We start from the raw sequence: 19397 nt of genomic DNA on the forward strand, positions 1-19397 counted from the left end.
ATATGTACACACCAACATATTTGCTAAAATGTATATACACACACAAATATATAAATATATATATATATATAAAATATATATATACACACACACATTTGCTAAAAAAAGTGGATGACTCATTTCTGAATATTGCATCCCCTTGAGGGAATAATATATTATATATATATATATATATATATATATAGATATATGAAGAAACAAAAAAAGTCATGTGGTTTAGGCTGTTCATTGAAATGACTATCATGCTCTGTGAAGAAATACACTACCCACACTGTCCTGAAATGTTAATCCCCTTTGAGCAGGGTATAGGACTACTAATGTGACAATGACAGTGAAAGAACCTTACCCTCGGAGTGGTGGGAGAGGATGAGAAGGTTCACACAAGCGGCACCAGCTCCCGAGCCAAAGATGGTGATTCTCTCTGGGTCTCCTCCAAAGTGGCCAATGTTTTCATTGAGCCAGCGCAGGGCCTGGATCTGGTCCAACAAGCCATAGTTCCCCTTAGCGGACTGGTCCCCTGTGCTCAGAAACCCTGCAGGGTAAATTAGAACAAACACAGAGAGGAAAAGAGAAAGAAAACTGATGATGTGCAGGAAGAGGAGCACAGGATAACATAATCCTGTGCATTTATTCAGTTTTCTAATATAAATTGTTGTACATAAACAGAAGATGGCATCCTGTCATTGTGAGGAACTTCTCAGCTTCCAACTCATTGCAAGTCTGAGGAGATTTCACACAGAAAACATGCCAAATTATTCATTTTTAATACCCACGCTTGAAATACAACACAGTTAAGAGAACTTGTCAGCAAAGAGAGGAGGAGAGCAACCGAAGCCATGTTTCACCTACTTCCAGGACACATATTCACACAGTAGGTGCACACCCACAACAAGATAAAATAAACTGAACACAATGTCTTACACACACAATTATTTGTTCTTTCAGTATGATATTGAATTACAGAAAAATAATTGATTTTTAGGCACTACCAGGCTATTTTACCCCACAGGAAGCAGAGCTTTTAACACGTTTAACAGTTTGGACATCTTCAATACCGTGGAAAGAAATCTGGAATGATTTGAGTAAACAGTATCCTACTCATATTAGAGGTTGTTGGGGTGGAGGACACAAAGAAAAAGAAAGAAAAAAAACCCAGACTACAGTCCAATAGTTATTCAAAACCAGGAGGGAATTCAATATTGTTGACGTAAGGCTCTAAATACAGTATAATAACCATGCTATATGTCATCTAAATGAGCAAATTGATTGAATAATACATTAGTTTTGCAGGGATATGTACAGCATGATCTAGTATACATAAGATGTACTACTATAATAAAGGTCCTGGTGTCATGGTCAGTGTGTCCTCGTACACTGTGTTAGTAATGGTGTATCTCTCTATGGCATGAGCCCACATTGCAGTGTTTTGGTGGATACTGTTGATTCCAATTCAGCAAGTGTCCTGGTGTTTGAATTGTAAAACACATACATGACTAAACTAAGCAGCAGGATGCTTTGAAGGGCAGTTGGAGCAAGTGGCCTCGCTATAGAGTACAGCTTAGAGAGCCCACAGAGGCAGGTCGTAAAAGAGGACATTCAACACAAATGTGTTTTATTGTTAGTAATTATAATATAAGTTATGATGATGATGGTGATGATAACTTACGAAACTGACCTTTCTTTAATAATTAGTGTGACCCAAACGTGTCATTCCACACTCTACTTACGCTACAGGTTTACCTGGGTTATTTGTGATTCATATTAAAGAGGGTCATCCAAATTATGTGTTATTTACTGTTCACATTTTGACAATATTTATAAATACTAGCCAGTCAGAAGTAATATGTAGTGGTTTTCTAGGTCGAATAGATGCCCAATACGCAACCACAAATAGTGACTCACTCTTGAGAAAACATTAATCCTTCTTCTTACCTAATGAATATGCGATGATGATCATGAGAAACCAAAGTTAATAGGACAGATAGACGATCAAATAGATATATGGTTATAGTTAGCGTGCTATTGTGTAATTGTACTATCCTTAGATCAACCCAGCAGTTGACTGGCTCTTAGCCTGACGTGACTCTGACCCGGTAACGTATCAGCACTGACCTGTGCCACTTATCAGAACCATAGGCATGTGGAAGTGTCTGCTCCGTGGACGCCCTGCCTAGTGCTGCGCGGCCTGACACAGTTGCCTGGCAACTGTCCAGAGCGCTTTAGGCAAAATGATATGGACAGACACTCCAGGGCTCTCAAGTCTCACGCATTGAGCGTGAGACTCACGCATTTCGGTCTTAAGTCACGCACTCCCGCCACAAATCGTATTTCTCACGCTGAAAAAAACTCTCGGCTATTTAATGTTTTAATGTGCCGCAGCGCGCAAATGAGCTGGCCGCGCTGCCCTCACCGTGGAGGAATCAAGCGCTCCCCTGGAGTTCTGCTGTGAGGTGCCACTTATCAGCCAATCAAAAAAAAGAAATGGGCTACACAATAGCCAATCAGAAAAAACCCCGTATCTGGGTAAGATTTAATCCAGCAACCAATGAAAATAAAGCAGGGGGTTGGGGGGGGGGTGCTGATAGAAATGTCACTCTTGCCTGTCTTCAAAACTTGAGAGCCCTGGACACTCACAGAAGCACTTACACACAAGCTTGCACAAACACACACTTACATATTCAAGTACACAAACAGATGCATGCATGCGCACATGAACACAAAAACAAAGTCAGTGCACGCGCAGTTGAGTGAATGAACTAGCATGCTAGCTGGAGCAACCGCCTCCTGTCCCTCTCTTTGCAAGGGCAATATGAAGAAAGGGAATGTGGTTCATTGTCCGCCACTGAAGATAAGTCGACACGTTCCCTCTTCTCCTCTTTCTCTTTCAGTACGTTTTCTTTCTGATCCACCACCCCCCTATCTGCTGAGCTGGGCTTCCTCCTGATTTTAGCGCTGAGAGCAGCAGTTTATGAGGCTGAACTCATGCATATTCACCACTTGCTTTATGTAACGGCCAAGGAACTGTGAGGAAAGTCATCAACCTCTAATTAAAAACACAGGCTGGAGACATGAAATGAATGGATGAAAGAAAACAGAGGAGTGGTTAGCAATATAAGGAGGGACATTTGAAATATTATAGTAGGCTATACAGTATCAAGCGGAGCATCCTACAAAAAAAACCTCAAGACCCACTCATAGAGTTTTCCTGTCGTAGTTAGAACAATCTTTCCAAAAAGTGTATCTTATGAAATCATTAAAGCATAATGTGCACTATCACTGAATAACATTTTTTTAGGAGCACTCAGCACTCCTAATGTATGCTGATGAGATACGTCATGGTAAAACTAAACACCATATTGGTGTTGTATCGCATCTGCAGCAGGAAGATGTGTTTCTATAAAGAATCAGACATGTATTGGGAAGATTTCCTTTTTCAATTTTGAGACAAGGGAAGTGTGTCATGCACCAAAATGGGTCAGCAGCTCTGAGGATGTTTTCAATGTTTTGCAGAGTATATTCAGTGTTCTATATTGTAAACGTCGGGGTTAGGTAGGAAAAAGGGATACAAAAAAAAAGTTTACAAATCTAACTGAATATTACCCAAAGTTATTGTCAGATCCTAAATGAGAGAGAGAGGTGAAAGGAATATATTCAAGGGCATATTATATCATTTTGCTGTGACGTCACAGAGAGGATGATTAGAGATGTCAAAAATCAAAGGGAATGTAGAACCTTTTTATGCGTGCAGAAAAGGTGATTGAAGAGAAAAAACAAAGCTTCGCATAAGTGAGGTCACAAAATGAATCAAGCAGAGGCCCCAATACAATACAGGACATAAAAACCTGAGCAGATGGTGACTGTCTCCTGCACACTGCAGACTGAAGAATCTTTATTGACGATTGAAATAAAGTGGTTTTGATTATTCAGCATTGCGCGGCAACCTTGGGGACTATCTACTGTGTATGAATGTAAGCGTAGATGAATATATCTGTACTGTATGCACTATACGGGATAAAGTTACATCAGATTTTCAAAGTTCTTCAAAGGTTCTTTAGTAAATAAAAGGACAGAGTCTGATATCTGATACAAGTTAGTAAATCCTGTAAAGGCATTAACACACGATAAACAGTGTAATGTCACATTCTCGCCAGAGTTTTTGTGAACAAAATATCATTTGATTAATAATCTGTTTATACATCTGCTAAAAACAGGGTGATTTTTTAAAATAAAATGTTTCTGTCTTGTTTGAGACTTACGGTCTAAAGCAATGCTGGCACCCCCTTGGTGTTGTATGATCATTTCCAGTCTTTGATTCAAAGATCTGCTGCTATACCTTTTTCCATACACCTGGATTACAAAAATCTGTTAAATCTCCTAGTTGGCGCTGGAAGCCCAATCAGAAGACCCTGGCAGGCCCATTTCAATTCCATATCACTCTGTTCGTCAAGTATACCCAGAAAGGAAGTTATATTGTAATTGGGCCTTCTCCTGCTGAACTAATGTAATTTCACCACACCGCCCATAGGCTTCCAATGTCATTGTATTTATTACCTTACTTATCTCACTCAATTTTATTCTCAAAGGTCCATTCAAATGGTACCAAGCTGTGCAGTAAAACCAGGCTGTCATGCACATTTGAAAAGCAATGCTTCAAAATTCACACCCGCACAAAAACTTCTCAAAGCTTTCGATGAGTTCAGTGAGAATTTTTAAAAAAGGATCAAATTGAACAAGTTAAAACCCCTTAGAAAGAGAACCTAGTTTTACCGACCAAACTTTTCACAATAAAGCTAATGATATAGAGATGGTCCCTTTATTTAAATGTGGATATCTCACCAAAAGTTATTGATCAGCCATGTTAAAGATTTTCCAGTGAACAGCTTAGTATTTGAGTTGATTATCTAGTTACAACATGACATCATTTCTATAGGCTATATTTGTTTAAAATGGAGGCAAATTATTATCATTAAAGGTATGTCAAATAATTAGTTACTAACAATTCCTCTTTGTAAAGAGTTTGATTTGGACACTTTGTGGCCAACTATGTGGCGGTTAACATGTCGAGCATCGAGTATGACTCTACAGTTCATTATTTTCCTTGTATTTTATTGGTCCAGCTGTGCAGCTGGCTGCCAGCCTGGGAGGCAGATTGGTGTCAGTTTCAGTCAACATACACATAGGTCATTAGTGCTCAACGTAAAATGTGCCTGTATCATGGAAGCAACTGTTCTTGGCAACAACTTGAAGCCTCCCACACACACAATTTGACCATCACATTCATTACACACTCGCATCACATTCTACACAATCACACTTGCAATGGGGACCAGATAGACCAAGTATGAAGCATGCCATGGCAATGCATTTAAAAGCTTTGTTTGCACGTGAGTCAGTCAGAATAACACTAAAGCAAAAATGTCTGTTTTTCTGTGTTGTCATCACAGTCGTGCACTGTCGGCAAAATGTGGGAAAAAGAAGAGTTAACCATTGCTTGCCGAGTGGGAAGATTGTGATTCTGTGCAGGGAGTGGGAGGTGTGTTTCATTTGTATTTAGGGACATCAGAGTTGTGGGAAGGCGGCTAAACTGAAATTAATTGACAGCAAAATCTTTGCTGGCTAAAAATACTGTTTGTCATATTTAAAGGGATGTTTTAAGAACAACGGGCAACCCAATTTTAACTAATTCCCCAGGCTGACCGGGCTAGCATTTGTGAATACTGTTTGACTTGGCTTGTGCTCAAAATGTTTTCATGTGCTTGGGCTTAAAAATATACATAAATTACATTTATTGAGTAATGGATTAAATGGTGTTTACCAGTGTGTCACAAACATGAGCACATTATTTTTGGATTCATCATTTTCAATTGATTGATCCGTCTACTTAATGGGCAAACCAACTCGACAGAGTACAACAAGCAAAAGATAAATGATTTTTGTTGCTGCATTCTGTTATTTAAAAATATTTTTGAAAGAAGTGCAGAGAATCTGTTTGTGTTGTAACCCGAGCCTCTCTTCGCTTTGTTGACATAGCCGGCCGGCTGCACTTGCATTTAGTGCATGATCGTGCATGTGAGCCGGTTAGCCCACAGCTGCTGCTCTCATAGAGTTTCAGTCGACCTCTGGTATTCACCCAACCTCCTATAACTAGCACCGTTACAGTTCTGGTTCAGTCTCATTGCTCTCATCAGCCTTGTTTTGTTGAAACAACCAAACAGCTGCTGAACATAGTGGAGCACGTAGAAGCTAAATAGACAAATATGTGTATATTTTCTTCCGGAGTTGGTGAAGACCTAATCAGAGCTAAAAAGAGATTAAATATTGAAGTTACATTTGTCAGAAGGCCACAAATATGACTCAAAATAAATTCTATTGTTGCTCTGTCTCTGCTGGATGTGTAAAATAAGTAACTTCCTGCGAACAGGTTAGCAATACAATCACATATATATCACTGTTGCTTAGTGTCTGATGGATGCATAAATAGAATACATTCAACATATAACCAGTTTAACAAAAATAACGTCAGTGGTGTGTTTACAGCTTGAGGTAAACAAAACACTTCCCTCAAGTGGTCAATACAAATTCAATCAATAGACCATAAATCATATTGACCGCCAGTATTGATCTATTTGGGTGTTAGCATGGACAAAACATGACACATCTTCAGAACATTGACAACACAATGAGTATGATCTGAACTTAAACGCTCAGTGTAAAAGCCGGGGTTATTAAATGTGGTGGTATTTACTCCTAAATGGGTTGCTCTTACTTACAAGTATAACGCTGGAACTGGATAGAGAAACGATTCATCGCTCTTCCTGAGGTGAAAAATGCTCTCGCTCTCAGAGAGCGATGGTGGGCCTTTCCCCAGAGTTCATTAATGAGTTAATTAGTTAATTAGTCCGAACAGATGGCTGTGCAACACTAATCAGAAGGCACTCTGGGCCTGAAGCAGGAGGAAGGTAGGAGAAGGTGAGCAGAGGTGCAATCTGGAATCTCAACTGTCACCAAACCTCTGAACCAGGCTGTGTGCAGCAGACATTTTCTTCTCATTCTCCCATCTCGCTCCACAACGACAGAGCGCATCATTAATTAATGAGAAAAGTATATTTTCTGGAAAGTTACACGCGTATGTGTCGCACTGGGGTGAAAACATATGGCGTTAAACCATATGGAAGGGAGCTGTGGTCACACTGCAAGAGCGTTTATTTGAATGAATACTTTGCATCACTGCCGATTTAAAAAAGCATTTCTGACGGTTTATTTTTAGACTGTTCCCATCTCCCCCCTTCTGTTTCCTTTCCCTTCACTGTCTCTATACGATTCTCCCTCGCTCATCTGTCTCTATTCCCTGCTTACACTTCTTCCTTTATTCCTGACTCCCTCTCTTAAAGGCACAGGCATTATATGAAATGAAGTTGGCATATGTAAGCTCCTGTGTCTGTAAGAACAAGTTAATACTCAAGATTAGGACATAAAACTATTAAAATACAGCATGCTAGTGTTTCTCACTTTGACTCAAATCCAGTGTCAGATAGGAGCGCTATTAAAAACTCAGATGGATGGTGTATTACTCATACATATATTTTACGCACGGCACACAACCAAGACGCACACATAAACACACACACACACACACACATGGGCAAACATGCATGCTTATGCTACACAAACATACAAACACACATGCTACGATAATCACCTCAGTACAGGAACCCATTTAAAGCATATCTGAGAGGGAGAAAGGGAGAGCACACATTCGCCAACATAGCAACATTTTCCACTATGTTAAAGGAATCGAGGACACTGCGTCGTCCCTCATTACCACTCAGCAGGAGCGCTCTACACATTTATATTTATGTAATTCGTATGCATTTTAATGATAGTGTGTGGAATTTCATGCATGAGTATGAACTTCAAAACATTTCCAACATGAATCACAGAAACTATGTCAATGTAAATTTGACTGAGAGGAGTTGTCTGTCAAAGAAGTATACAAAGAAGTCCCCGAAGATAGTTTCATTCAGAGTGTAATTTAAATACTACATTCAACAAACCCGCTTTCAGAATGTGAACTGAATCTCACGTCCAATTTGTTAACGGTCATGATTTGTCTAGCAGCTGTGGAAAAAAACACGCAACAAAAACAAGAAAAAAAAGCTGAGATGGAGCGGTATAAAGCTGCAGGTCCAGGTGCTCTTTTCACTAACTCTCTGTTTGTCCTTGTCCCCTCTCCATTGGCACTTTCAATAACGCTCTGGATCATGTTACCCTCTGTTAATACTCTGTGCAGCTCTTGGATTCGATCCTAAACTACTCCCATTTCTCTGTTTATCATTATTCTGAAATGTTGAAACAGGCGTGATGCAAAAAACAATATCCGATTACCCAACCTGGCAACCGGAATGCCGGCGTCAGATAGTTTGTGTGCAAACATCTCCGAAAGATGACGGCAAATGTAAATACCTGACTCCACTGATATGTGGAGTCAGGTATTAGGAGGTGGGTGTACACACACACACACACACACACACACAGTCCAGTCACAGGCCATGCAAGGACTGTAAAGTTCCAACAGAATGGACAAATAGAATACCCCCTAATCCAAAAATACACTGAAAGCAACAAACATATGTTTATTTCAGTTTTCAGTGCTCACCAAAGGCATTAAGCATTATGTCTCTGTAGTATACTTTATAGTGAGTCTGATCCTGGCTGTTTTCTTTTCTGCAGAAGTGCATATTAATACAACAGCTAATTAATCCCCCCCAAAAAATGGGTAGGTGAACACAGTAAACACACCTGTTTGCGCTTTATTGTGAAATCCCTGCTGAACAGAAATAACCCTGAGTGAACACATCAAGCAGCTGCACACACAGACTGTTTTTGTACATAATGATAGTCCCACACCAGCAGTCTGTGATATCCGTGTATTCATCTTCTGCTACTTGACCCGGACCCTGATTCTTCGGGACAAGTCAGAACAAAGAATGATATCAATAAAGTTTGAGCCTGGGTCGGGTTCTGGTCCTTAATTTGAAAGGTACCAGTCGGGTCTAGTGTTGAAGATCCTCGAGACTCAATTTAAAAGTTATCTTATAAAATAACCTTAACACTAATTCATTTTTTAAGTTATCAAAAATTCACTTTTTTGGATGGAAATAAATCACGAAATCCATTTTTTTTACACATTGTGGAGCATGGAACATTGAGTTTTGCAACTGGTTGAACACATGTTTTGTGGTTATCATCCCCCTCTTTGTGCAGATCATTTCTGTCAGATTTGCCACTCGATGACGAAGACAGAATTACACTGACCATACATGATGTGTATATTCATAAAACTAATAGGAGCTACTAGTCACTGCTGGATTTTAGTCTTCATTTCGGCTTAAGAGTAACAACCGCATCAAGCAAAAGGTAAATCTATCACAGTGCTTTCTGAAACGTACAGCTAGACACTGTCGAATGCACATTGAGCCGAGGTTTCATACTGAACGACTGAAGTTGAAAACATTTCTATTCTGCGGTTTACAATCTTTTCACTAAAACCAATTTCTAAAATGTAAGAGCGTTCACAGAGATCCTTGTAGCAGAGGCTCAGCTCTGGGTTCTGTTTTACGTTCATACTCATGACCACATCATATGTTGTAGACAAGATAGGAGAACAACTTATTAAGATTTCATGCTAAAAAATTGAAAGGGGATGTAAATGTTTTTGGAAGAAATAGTTTTGCTTATGCAGAAACGGTATTCTCATGCCATCAGTAGAAAGATAAAACACAATGATATAGTATTTGTAGATTACACTGATAAAGCAATAGCATCTGCTTGAGCAATTTCTTTTTTGTTGTTGCGTTGATAGGACATTATCTTACAGGAGCCCCCTTGGGATGCTCAGCATTTACTCCTCATTTGTGCATGATGTCTGGACTTGCCCTTACATGTTAATTGTGCTGTAGCATGTCAACACTGCTGAAATAATTTAAGTTGAGTGAAATGCTTTGTGTCAACAATTCAAATAGCATTACAGTGTACTCCATTACAAGTGTGAACTGACATTCATATGCCTTGAGTTGTTAGCTGAGAGTAAGACAGTATAACACCTACAGTATTGGGACTACAAGAGCCTGCAAATGGATGTTTTTTTTAACATGGATGTTTTGATAAAGTGCTATTTTTCCATCCAGTGCATTGTACCACCAATTCTCAAACACATATTTTGATAGACATCAGCTCTCTGGCACAGGGACCGGTAAAGGTGAGATGAAGCTAGACCTAACCCTGATGAGGCCTGCGGGATGTGTGTCACGCCAAACTTACCGAGCACGCCGAGCCGATAGTTCATGGTGACCACAATGACGTTTCCATAGGCAGCGAGGACGCTGCCATCAAACATGTTCCCTGAGCCCTCCATGTAGGAGCCCCCGTGGATGAACAGCATCACCGGCTTCTTACGGCGATCTCGAATATCTGCACAACACAGACAAACATTGGCGTTCGTTATTTTCATGTTAATTTATTCCTTGGTAAAAACCACCCACCCACACTAGTATGAACATTTTGTTTTTAAGTTGGCAGCAAGTATTTCATGTCGGACCCACTTGGCTTATCAACTGTACTTGGTTCTGTGATGTCTGTTTCCCCTGTCCTGTGCCGTGATGGTACATTCTCAAACACTTATACCCCTCCAAATGGTGCAGCCAGTTCTGATGCCCTCTCTGTTATTGGTGTCTTTTTGCCCATCAGTGTGTTCCATCCATCCATCATCAATACCGCTTCCATCAGTGTGTTGCTATGGTTAATTCCCCCCCCCCCACCCCCCACTCCCTCACATCTCCTAAACCCCCCTCCTTTGCAGCGTCTGTGGTATGGTCCGAGTGTTTGAGCGTGGATAAGGCTGCGAGAGCTGCCGGTGCAGCCCAGTTAGGCTTAGCGTCTGCACTGTGCAAGGCCTGTGGATAATTTGTATGAAAGCCAGACCAAGTGGAAACATAAATAACAGCAACAGCATCTGTTTACCCTGATGAGCTTCAGCGCTCAGAGATGGGGGGGGGGAGAGGCAGATAGGAAGAGAGAAAGAGAGATGAAAGGGAGTAAGACGGCGAGAAGAAGGAGATGAAAATAGGGCAGTGAAAGAGAACTGACGGGGGTAGAGACATGGATGGGGAGATTCACACCAAAAAGACACGATAGCAAGGATGAAACAATCTAAAATGTTACAAAGCAAGTCATACATAGCGAGGTACGCTAATGAACACGCAAATTCACACAGGATTCATACAGAGACACGCGCGCACACAAACACACAGACACACACACAAACTCTTGCATAGGCAGCTGCGATGTTGAGTCGCTATGGAAACTGCTTCTCGCTAATAGAACTGCACCAGCCATTCCATTGCACCGACTCACTGAATGCCTGTTGCCGTGGTTACAAATTCTACTCACGTATTTGCACACCCGCCTGCATCACCACCTGAATCTCAGGTTACACGTGCACTTGGGTGCGTCACTCACGGTCACGCGCTCACACACAAGGGGAACATGGAAAAATGGCACATATGGCTTCACACACGCAGAGATCTTTTATAGATCAAACGTATGACACAGGCGGACTGGCTAAAAATAAAGATTTTCAGTCATACACTGTGACGCGCTGCTCTTTTTCTGCTCTTCTCCGGTGGATTCTGTAGCTCGGCTGATTTCCCAGAGGATATGTAAACAAGTTCAATTATCCTGGCATTACCAGTGCTGTATAGAGGAGTGACATAACAGCAGGCCTCACAGTAACACTCATACCATGAATTAAATCCTGAGAGAAAATGAACTTATAGGCTATGACATATAGCAGCCATCTTAAAGGCCCAATCAGTATTTTGTTGAACCATTAAAATAGAATTGTACTGCTGTGTTAACTTACGGATTACTGATGTGAACATATCTGATGCACATTCAGGTGTCAAACCAATTTAAAAGAGTGCTGCGCTGAATCTCACAGAACTCAAGAACTAGCCATTTTGTATTCCACATATTGTTCCTCCTTCTCAAACGCCTACAATACCAACAATGCAACTCGACTGCCAACAGCTGGGTTGGAAATTCAGGTGTGGTAAACTAGTAGGAGTAAGCTACTGAGGTCTGGTATGATCACTTGTTTCCAACACCAAACCACCACATCTTCAACTTTGACTTCAACCCCGCGATCCAATATTTGCTGTGTGAGATTGTTGGAGTTCAAATTTGTATTTCCTTTAAATGTATTCGTTGAATGTTTAGTAGCTTATCAATAATTTGTTTTCTCTACATGTTCTTAAGTACACACTCCAATGAGTGTGAACTCTATTATGCGGAAAGTTCCTTAAAATGAAGACAGTTGAGTTAAATACTGGCAGAAGAGTTTCTAGTAATTTCAATTATAAATTGTGCCTTTGATAGGGAGAACTCTTTTAAGCTAGCCTCTGCTCCACGAGTCTTGAGCAAAACATGTACTGTATTTCCCCCTTAAGACGTTCTTTCATTGTTTTTTCCAATAGGCTGAAAGATGATGGTGTTTTTCTTTTGTCAAAGTTAAATTGGTATATATTGCTGTCCTGGGTAGCTTGTAATTTTAACATTAATAGATTAACCAGTTAATAACCGTGATCTTTAAATCCAAAACTGACTAAATATCCTTCTGTTATAATTTCAGCTTTTTTAAATTATCGTTCTAATCAGAAACACCAAAGTTATTACTTAAATATTTGCTGAGTCCAATGGACGCTAAGAGTAAACCTTAATTTTGGAATAAAAGATAAAAAGCTCATGCATAGCCACAATGCCTTAATGCAAGGTGAATAGGAAAAGGTCTAACTCTAAGTGGTGCAAAAGAAGAAAACTTCTGGCAGTCTATAGCTCATCACTTGGACACACTTTATTCTGATAATATTTTAGGGGCTTTGGACTTTCATCTAGTAAGTTTAAGAATAATATCTGTCGGGTTTATGATTTTACAAAATGGGACACATGGTAATAATAGAATTTCGGCATCTGGCATTTACTAAAAACACTGAAGATATGACACCATTGGCATGAGATAAACACTTTAATATAACAAAAATAAAAACAAATGGAGTTGGATGTGTGTTGGAGTGAGGCACATGGTACACTGGTGGGAGAGGGCTTCTCACAAACAGAGGGGTGATTAGGGTTGCAGGGTCGCAGGGTGAAAGTGTTTCAATCAGGCCAGATCCAAGGCCTACACGGCCAACAAGGACCTCTCTGTCTTTCCTGCCTGCCTCAAAAACACTGGCAAATTATTCACTCCTCTTCTAACTAACATGATACTATCCTCCTCAAACCTCCCCCCGCCCCCTCTCTCACTTCTATTCTCAATGTTATGTCTTACCTCCCAAAAGAAACTGCCTCGTTTCTGCTTTTCCATTATTCCGGGCCTCTCTCATTCATTCTCTTATGGAAATCTCAATCGATTTGGGCGTAAAAGTTTCAGTCTGACTCAGCATTTGAATATTGTTTGCATCCAATCCACACCCAAGCAATGCAGTGTCTTATAAATAACTTTCAAAAACAAGATGCTAATAATAGTATTTTCCAACACTGTTTGGGAACCTGGGTCCAATCCATACCTGAGCAATTATACGTGAGGAATCTGGCCCTCCTGATCCTGTCAGGAACCATCAGGTGTTGGCATAAATGTCAAGCTCTACCAGTCTCATACTCATCCACCCTCTCAATTTCTCTTTTTCTACATCTCTCTCACTTTCAAAGCTTTGTAAATGTCATTTCATCATGCACTTGTCTTCATTATGACTATTTTTCCCCTTCTATCCCCCTTATTGCCCTCCCCTGTGCTCTCGCAGTGCTCAGCTTTTCCCTTTCTTTCATCTCTATTCTCATTCTGCTCCTCTTCTAGGCAATCCTGCATGAATCCTTCCTTCTGTTTTCACCGTTAAGAAAACACACAATTGGATTAGCTACATCTGTCTCTTTTTAAACCATAGCAATTAGAGATGCAAGGGAGAGAGAATTCAATACCCAAATAGCACAGAGCTCAAAATACCCCCAAAAAAGAAAGAAAAACCACACACATTGGCACAGATTAGAGCACGTGCACTCAGACGTAGATTTGCACATGTACTGCACTCGAGTAGACACACATTGCACAAATGGAAATGTAATGCACTCTATGTATGCATAATGCTATGTAATATACAGTATGTCTGGGCACGTGTACAGGAACAGATGCACATGCTGTCTGCATAGACTTAGGCTGCATCAGTGAAGAGTAGTGAGAGCATTTACATATGACTGCAGTGAACTTGTACAGCAATAGCAGAAATGTGCAGCAATCCTCTAGTTTTTTTTTTCTTTGAAAATTAAGAACTGGAGAAAGCCCAATAGCATTATGAAGGACAATAAATCAGCGGACCATTTCATATGGTGTATAGTGTACAAAAATGAAACGGATGGTGAAAAAGGACTCAGTATTGATTTTCAGTGATGCATCACACAGGATAGTCCGAACATCAGGATGTGGTTGATCAACCACATCGCACCTGAGAAAGGAAAGGAAATTATCTCCCTGTGCAGGTACCCAGAAAGCTGAATTTGTGGGGAATGAAGAACAACTACATTATATATAGCTCCGTCCTCATGCACGTTCGCTCAACGTGTGCCAGTGAGAAGTTAGCCCAACATGTGCCAGTGATAAGGAATGGCAGATGTGTGTGCTGATAAAAGCACTTAACAATGGATAACGTAATGTGCGCAGAGAGTGATGAGTCTAAGGTGATTATTAATACAGATACAAACGCAAAATTCCCCCCGGAGCTTGAAAAATGGGGCACGAGGAAGAAAATAAAACATGCAATTAAAATACCTTCATCCCTCGGTCGGTTCATTGTAGACTCATCTTGTTTTTTTGTGAGCGGACCTGAGGTTCAGAAAAGAGAAGGGGGGGGGGAGACAACATTTTAAAAGATTACATGAGCAGAAAAACAAAACAGAAAAACAAGAGCTTATTAAAAGAGGAAACATAGCAAAAGGTGAGCGTTCTGTACGTTGCGTTTCAGTGGCTATACAACTAGAGACAAAAGTGTAGGCTACTAAGACGACACACGGTTCCCCCAAAAGATAACCCCAAACCCCTCTGTTTCAACTGCTTAGGATCTAGTCACGCACTGCCTTGAAATGACCCCAGAGACCACTTCTCCTCAACCCTTCACCCTATCAATCCTGACTCACCGCTGCTCTGTAAAGAAAAATCAATGAGCAGAATCAAGCCATCACTCTCTTCGGTCAGAAAAGGCAAAGGAATGCCAAGATTCTCCGTACGCTGCTCCGGCTCAGTCCTGAGGCAAAAAGTCCCTGCACGATCTTGAGAGGCTTGAATGTCAAGACACACCACTGAAGACACACGCGTGCACAAGGGCAGACACAGATACGCATCCTGAATACATGTGACTTCGGATGCTCGTGGTGCACGGAGAACATCTGGCATGGATGTGAGTCTTTCCTTCCAAATGAGCAAAGACGGAGCTGCTTTTGATATTCGTACCGCCTGCAAAGGCCTGTGACAGGATCCCCCTCACCAAGGTCAAAGAGGTGTCTCACATTAAGCTTTAACGTTAACGGCAGTTAAATGCTCCGTAGTGCACGGCAAAGAACAAGCATTCATCAGAGTGACCAACCGACGCCCTGGCACATCAACCTCCGTAAGTCTTAACTGATAAGGACCCCATTAGTTTGTTCGTTCTCTGTCAGTGGAACCCTCCATCAGCGCACAATTACCGATGCGTTTTTTGTGTTGTTCTCCGTCACGTCTTAGAGAAAGGCCGACACAGATTAGACCTCCACTCGCTGCACAAAGCATGCTAACTGTGTCCTTATCATCTGTTGCTGTCCTCCCCGTACCCAGCCAGCAGCACATGCCCTTCTCTCCGGTGGGGAGGCGTTTCCATCTCTCGTATTAAAGAATACCATATGTGTGGTTGCCAAGAGGTTTATCACTCTGCCAGAGTTCTGCTGACATGTCTGTTTCTACCATTCTGCTGGAAACCTCACAGTAAAGTAACGGTTTGCGCCCCTTCCACAGTGCATCTATTGACAAAGAGCATCACTGCACTCCACCGCCGCATTTTCAGCCATCCCTCTCTATGAATATGGTTTCCTGATATAAAACGTTTATCTTCTGTCGAAATGGAAAAGGATCAATGCTGAATGGATTTGCTGCATCCTATGAGTACTAGCATCTAGGCGCCTGATTCAGAGAGCACTTCCTGCCATGAAGGGAGATGGTACAGCAGTTGGTCCTCGGCTACGGAGCAGACGGGTAATCAGACCGGTAATGGATAGTGAGGCAGAGAAGTCCTCTTTCTTGTCAGCACTTCCCCACTACTTAGCACCACTCTAAAGCCACACCTCTCCCCTTAATGCAGACTTCTCTGATTTCATTCGTTCTCTAATGCCTAATAAAGAGCTAACCTGCGTGAGGATAAACTTATGACTGCACAAGGGCACTTCACCTTCATCTAAATTTAAACTGAGAATAGAAAGAATTACTGTTGGGTTTAAGACCATTTGTATCATCATACAATCTGTACACTTTATATTTCTTAATTGTTGAGTGTATAAAATAGCGGGAAAAGACCACAGTTTTCCAGAGACCTGAATGAGGTCTTGTTCAACAAGACTACGGCCGTGGTAATGCTTCTCTTTTCAATGAGACTTCTCTCATCCAATAATGCCAGGACGCATTAACTATCAAGTACATACTCTCCAAGATCAAATCTTGCTCGAATTTAGATCCCATTAGCCGGACCACATGCCGGGGTGGCCTGGCCCATATTGAGTTGAGATCTCAACGAAGTGTGGACCACATGTGGGCACAATCCGGATCATTTATCCAACCTAGGTCTCCTCATCTTATGGCCACACAGAAGTTGAAGTTGATGGTAATCCCATTAGTTCTGAGGGTACACTTGTAAACCAAAGCATTGAAAATTTGTAACTTTTGACCAGATGATGCCGTGAGAGGAAAAGTCTTGAAGAGAACATGAATGCGTGAATTAAAAGCCATGGCAATCTGTCCAATAGCTGATCAAATATGTTTGGACCAAAAGGGCTAGCTTGGCTAAAAAACAATTAATAAATTATTCAATATTTTTGTAAACTATATTTGCATTGTCAAACTAATGAATTGATCATGTCAGTCCTTGTTGTCTTCATTTTATGGTTATCTTACTGCTGGTATTCTCTCCATAAATAGATAGCATTGCTATGTTGGTGATTTGCTTTGTCAGAAATGCTCACGGCAGTATCGAGGTCTTAACTTCTGACAACAAACTTCTGACTCCTGAAGGAATACGAGAGAATGGATTAGACAAGACAAAAAGTAGGATGCCGCCAAAGGGAAACCGACACACTTACAAAAACAAAACATCTTTCCCTTCTGCCTCAGCAGAGAAGCCTGCCGGTAGGTGGACTGTCTCATAATGTAATGGGCCACTGGTCACAGAAATGCATTGGCCTATGCAGGAGCATTTGGCTTGGGTTGTCCTCGTACTGTTTGACCTAATGCAGCTCCATCTCTCAGTCAACAGCATTTCTTTTCGGTTCAGTGAGCTAGTGGCCGGAGCGCAAGCGGCCTCCCGTCCCTCTCTATTTCCTCAGTGCGGTAAATGGGATGAAGCTGCAGTATGTCATGTCTATGGTGGCCTGTCTGCTTGACAAGGTGTCAGACACAGCTTTGGTTCAACCCCCTCTGCATCCAGGCAGCAGCTCCCAGCACATGCAGTCCTGTCCTTCTGCTCTCCATCTCTTCTACTGCGCCCCCAGCATCCACTCTCCTCCCTGCCTCCACTGTCCTGCCTTCTGAAATATGGTTTTTAATAAAGAGCACAGTAAATGGCTGCTCTAGCGGCAATAAAAATGAAGGATTTTAGGCCTATAGCCGAAGAGTGTCTTGAGGAAACAGGAATGCAGTGAGACAGTTGCCTTGCAGCCTGGCCTCATCGGAGAGTTTGGGAAGAACACTGTAAAAGGAAGTAAGGAGAAGGAGTGCGATAAAGAGCGAGTGAAACTCACTGTTCAATTCACAAGATCAATTGTGTTATTTACATTATTCTAAATATGTATTTGGATTTCATTTGAATTGAAGAAGTCACAGGCTACATAGTGGCCTGGTGGGGAAGGGCACAAAGCTCATTTGCATTCAGAACAGTGACCCCTTCTACCACCATCTGCATAAAGATGGAGGAGAGGGGAGAGAAGAGAGTAGAAGCAGGGAGGATTTCAGGGAGGAGAGAGCAGGAAGGTTGAACAGATGCAGAAAGACAAGAGAGCTGCACTCAAAAAAACGATTCAAGCCCTTCTTAGAGGTGACCCATTTAAATATTGTTTGATACATTTAAATAAATCAATTACAAAACGAAGATATTTATATTGAATGGGTGTAACACAAAATGTAGGAATACTTTCATTTATTAGATTTATTTAGGTTACACTCACAAAAACAATTCAAGGCCTTCTTCGAGGTGACACATTTAAATATTGTTTGATACATTTAAATAAATCAATTACAAAAATAGATATTTATATTTAATGGGTGTAACACAAAATGTATGAATACTTTCATTTATTAGATTTATTTAGGTTCGATGGTGTGCATATCAACTCAAAATAAATGTGTTTCATTGAGGACTACCCTTTGCGCATGCGCCAGCTGAAAATAAGTTGTTTACATGAGGTGAAGACACTTTCAGGGCTGTTTGGTGGTGTAGTGGCTAGCACTGTCGCCTCAAAGCCAGAGGGCCGTGGGTTCAATTCCCAGTCGGGGTGTTCCTTCTGTGTGGAGTTTGCATATTTTTTTAGTTAGTTAGTTTATATTTTGAGTTGGACAAACACAAATTAATTTAATTTAATGAATATCGTTATTTTATTTTAGATGTATTTGATACAAATGAGTTGGACTAACTTAATTACATTTTATTGCACTGATGTGTTTAATTTGAGTTGGAGTTGCATATAATTATTAGATGGAAAACCTGCCAACAATTTAATTGAGTTCATCCAATGAGTCATTTCTTTGAGTGTGTGCATTTCCTTTTGTCTATGAATGTGTCTGAGAATGGGAAGATAATACATAACGTTGTACTACGGAGAATACAAATGTGTCAAAATTGAGTTGAGCAGGCCAGATTTGGCACCAAAACATTTTGATCCAGGCGGTATGGTTCTGTGCTGCCAATTCATTTTGGCCCACCTACACCTGCCATTAGCGGCAATGCAACTGCTCACTGCCAAACACGGCAGAGCACAACCCTGACATTCTTCATTAGAAAATGCTCGACCATCACTTACAGCAACCACGCTAGCAAGCTAACCCACGAGTCTGCAGCCAT

The 19397-nt window shown here is 41.0% G+C and overlaps 1 protein-coding gene across 2 annotated transcripts in view; it reads right to left on the minus strand.

Moving 5' to 3' along the window:
* The window catches only part of nlgn2b (neuroligin 2b), a 59433-nt gene that overhangs the window by 8998 nt on the left and 31038 nt on the right, over positions 1-19397 (minus strand). For both annotated transcript variants that reach the window (XM_056411601.1, XM_056411600.1), the window contains exons 3-5: positions 14876-14929; positions 10321-10470; positions 347-532 (exon numbers count right to left, since the gene is read on the minus strand). In XM_056411601.1, coding sequence (XP_056267576.1) covers positions 347-532; positions 10321-10470; positions 14876-14929 — 390 coding nt within the window. The remainder of the gene's footprint in view (positions 1-346; positions 533-10320; positions 10471-14875; positions 14930-19397) is intronic.

Source organism: Pseudoliparis swirei, chromosome 3 (assembly GCF_029220125.1).
Source record: "Pseudoliparis swirei isolate HS2019 ecotype Mariana Trench chromosome 3, NWPU_hadal_v1, whole genome shotgun sequence".
Classification (NCBI taxonomy): Eukaryota; Metazoa; Chordata; class Actinopteri; order Perciformes; family Liparidae; genus Pseudoliparis; species Pseudoliparis swirei.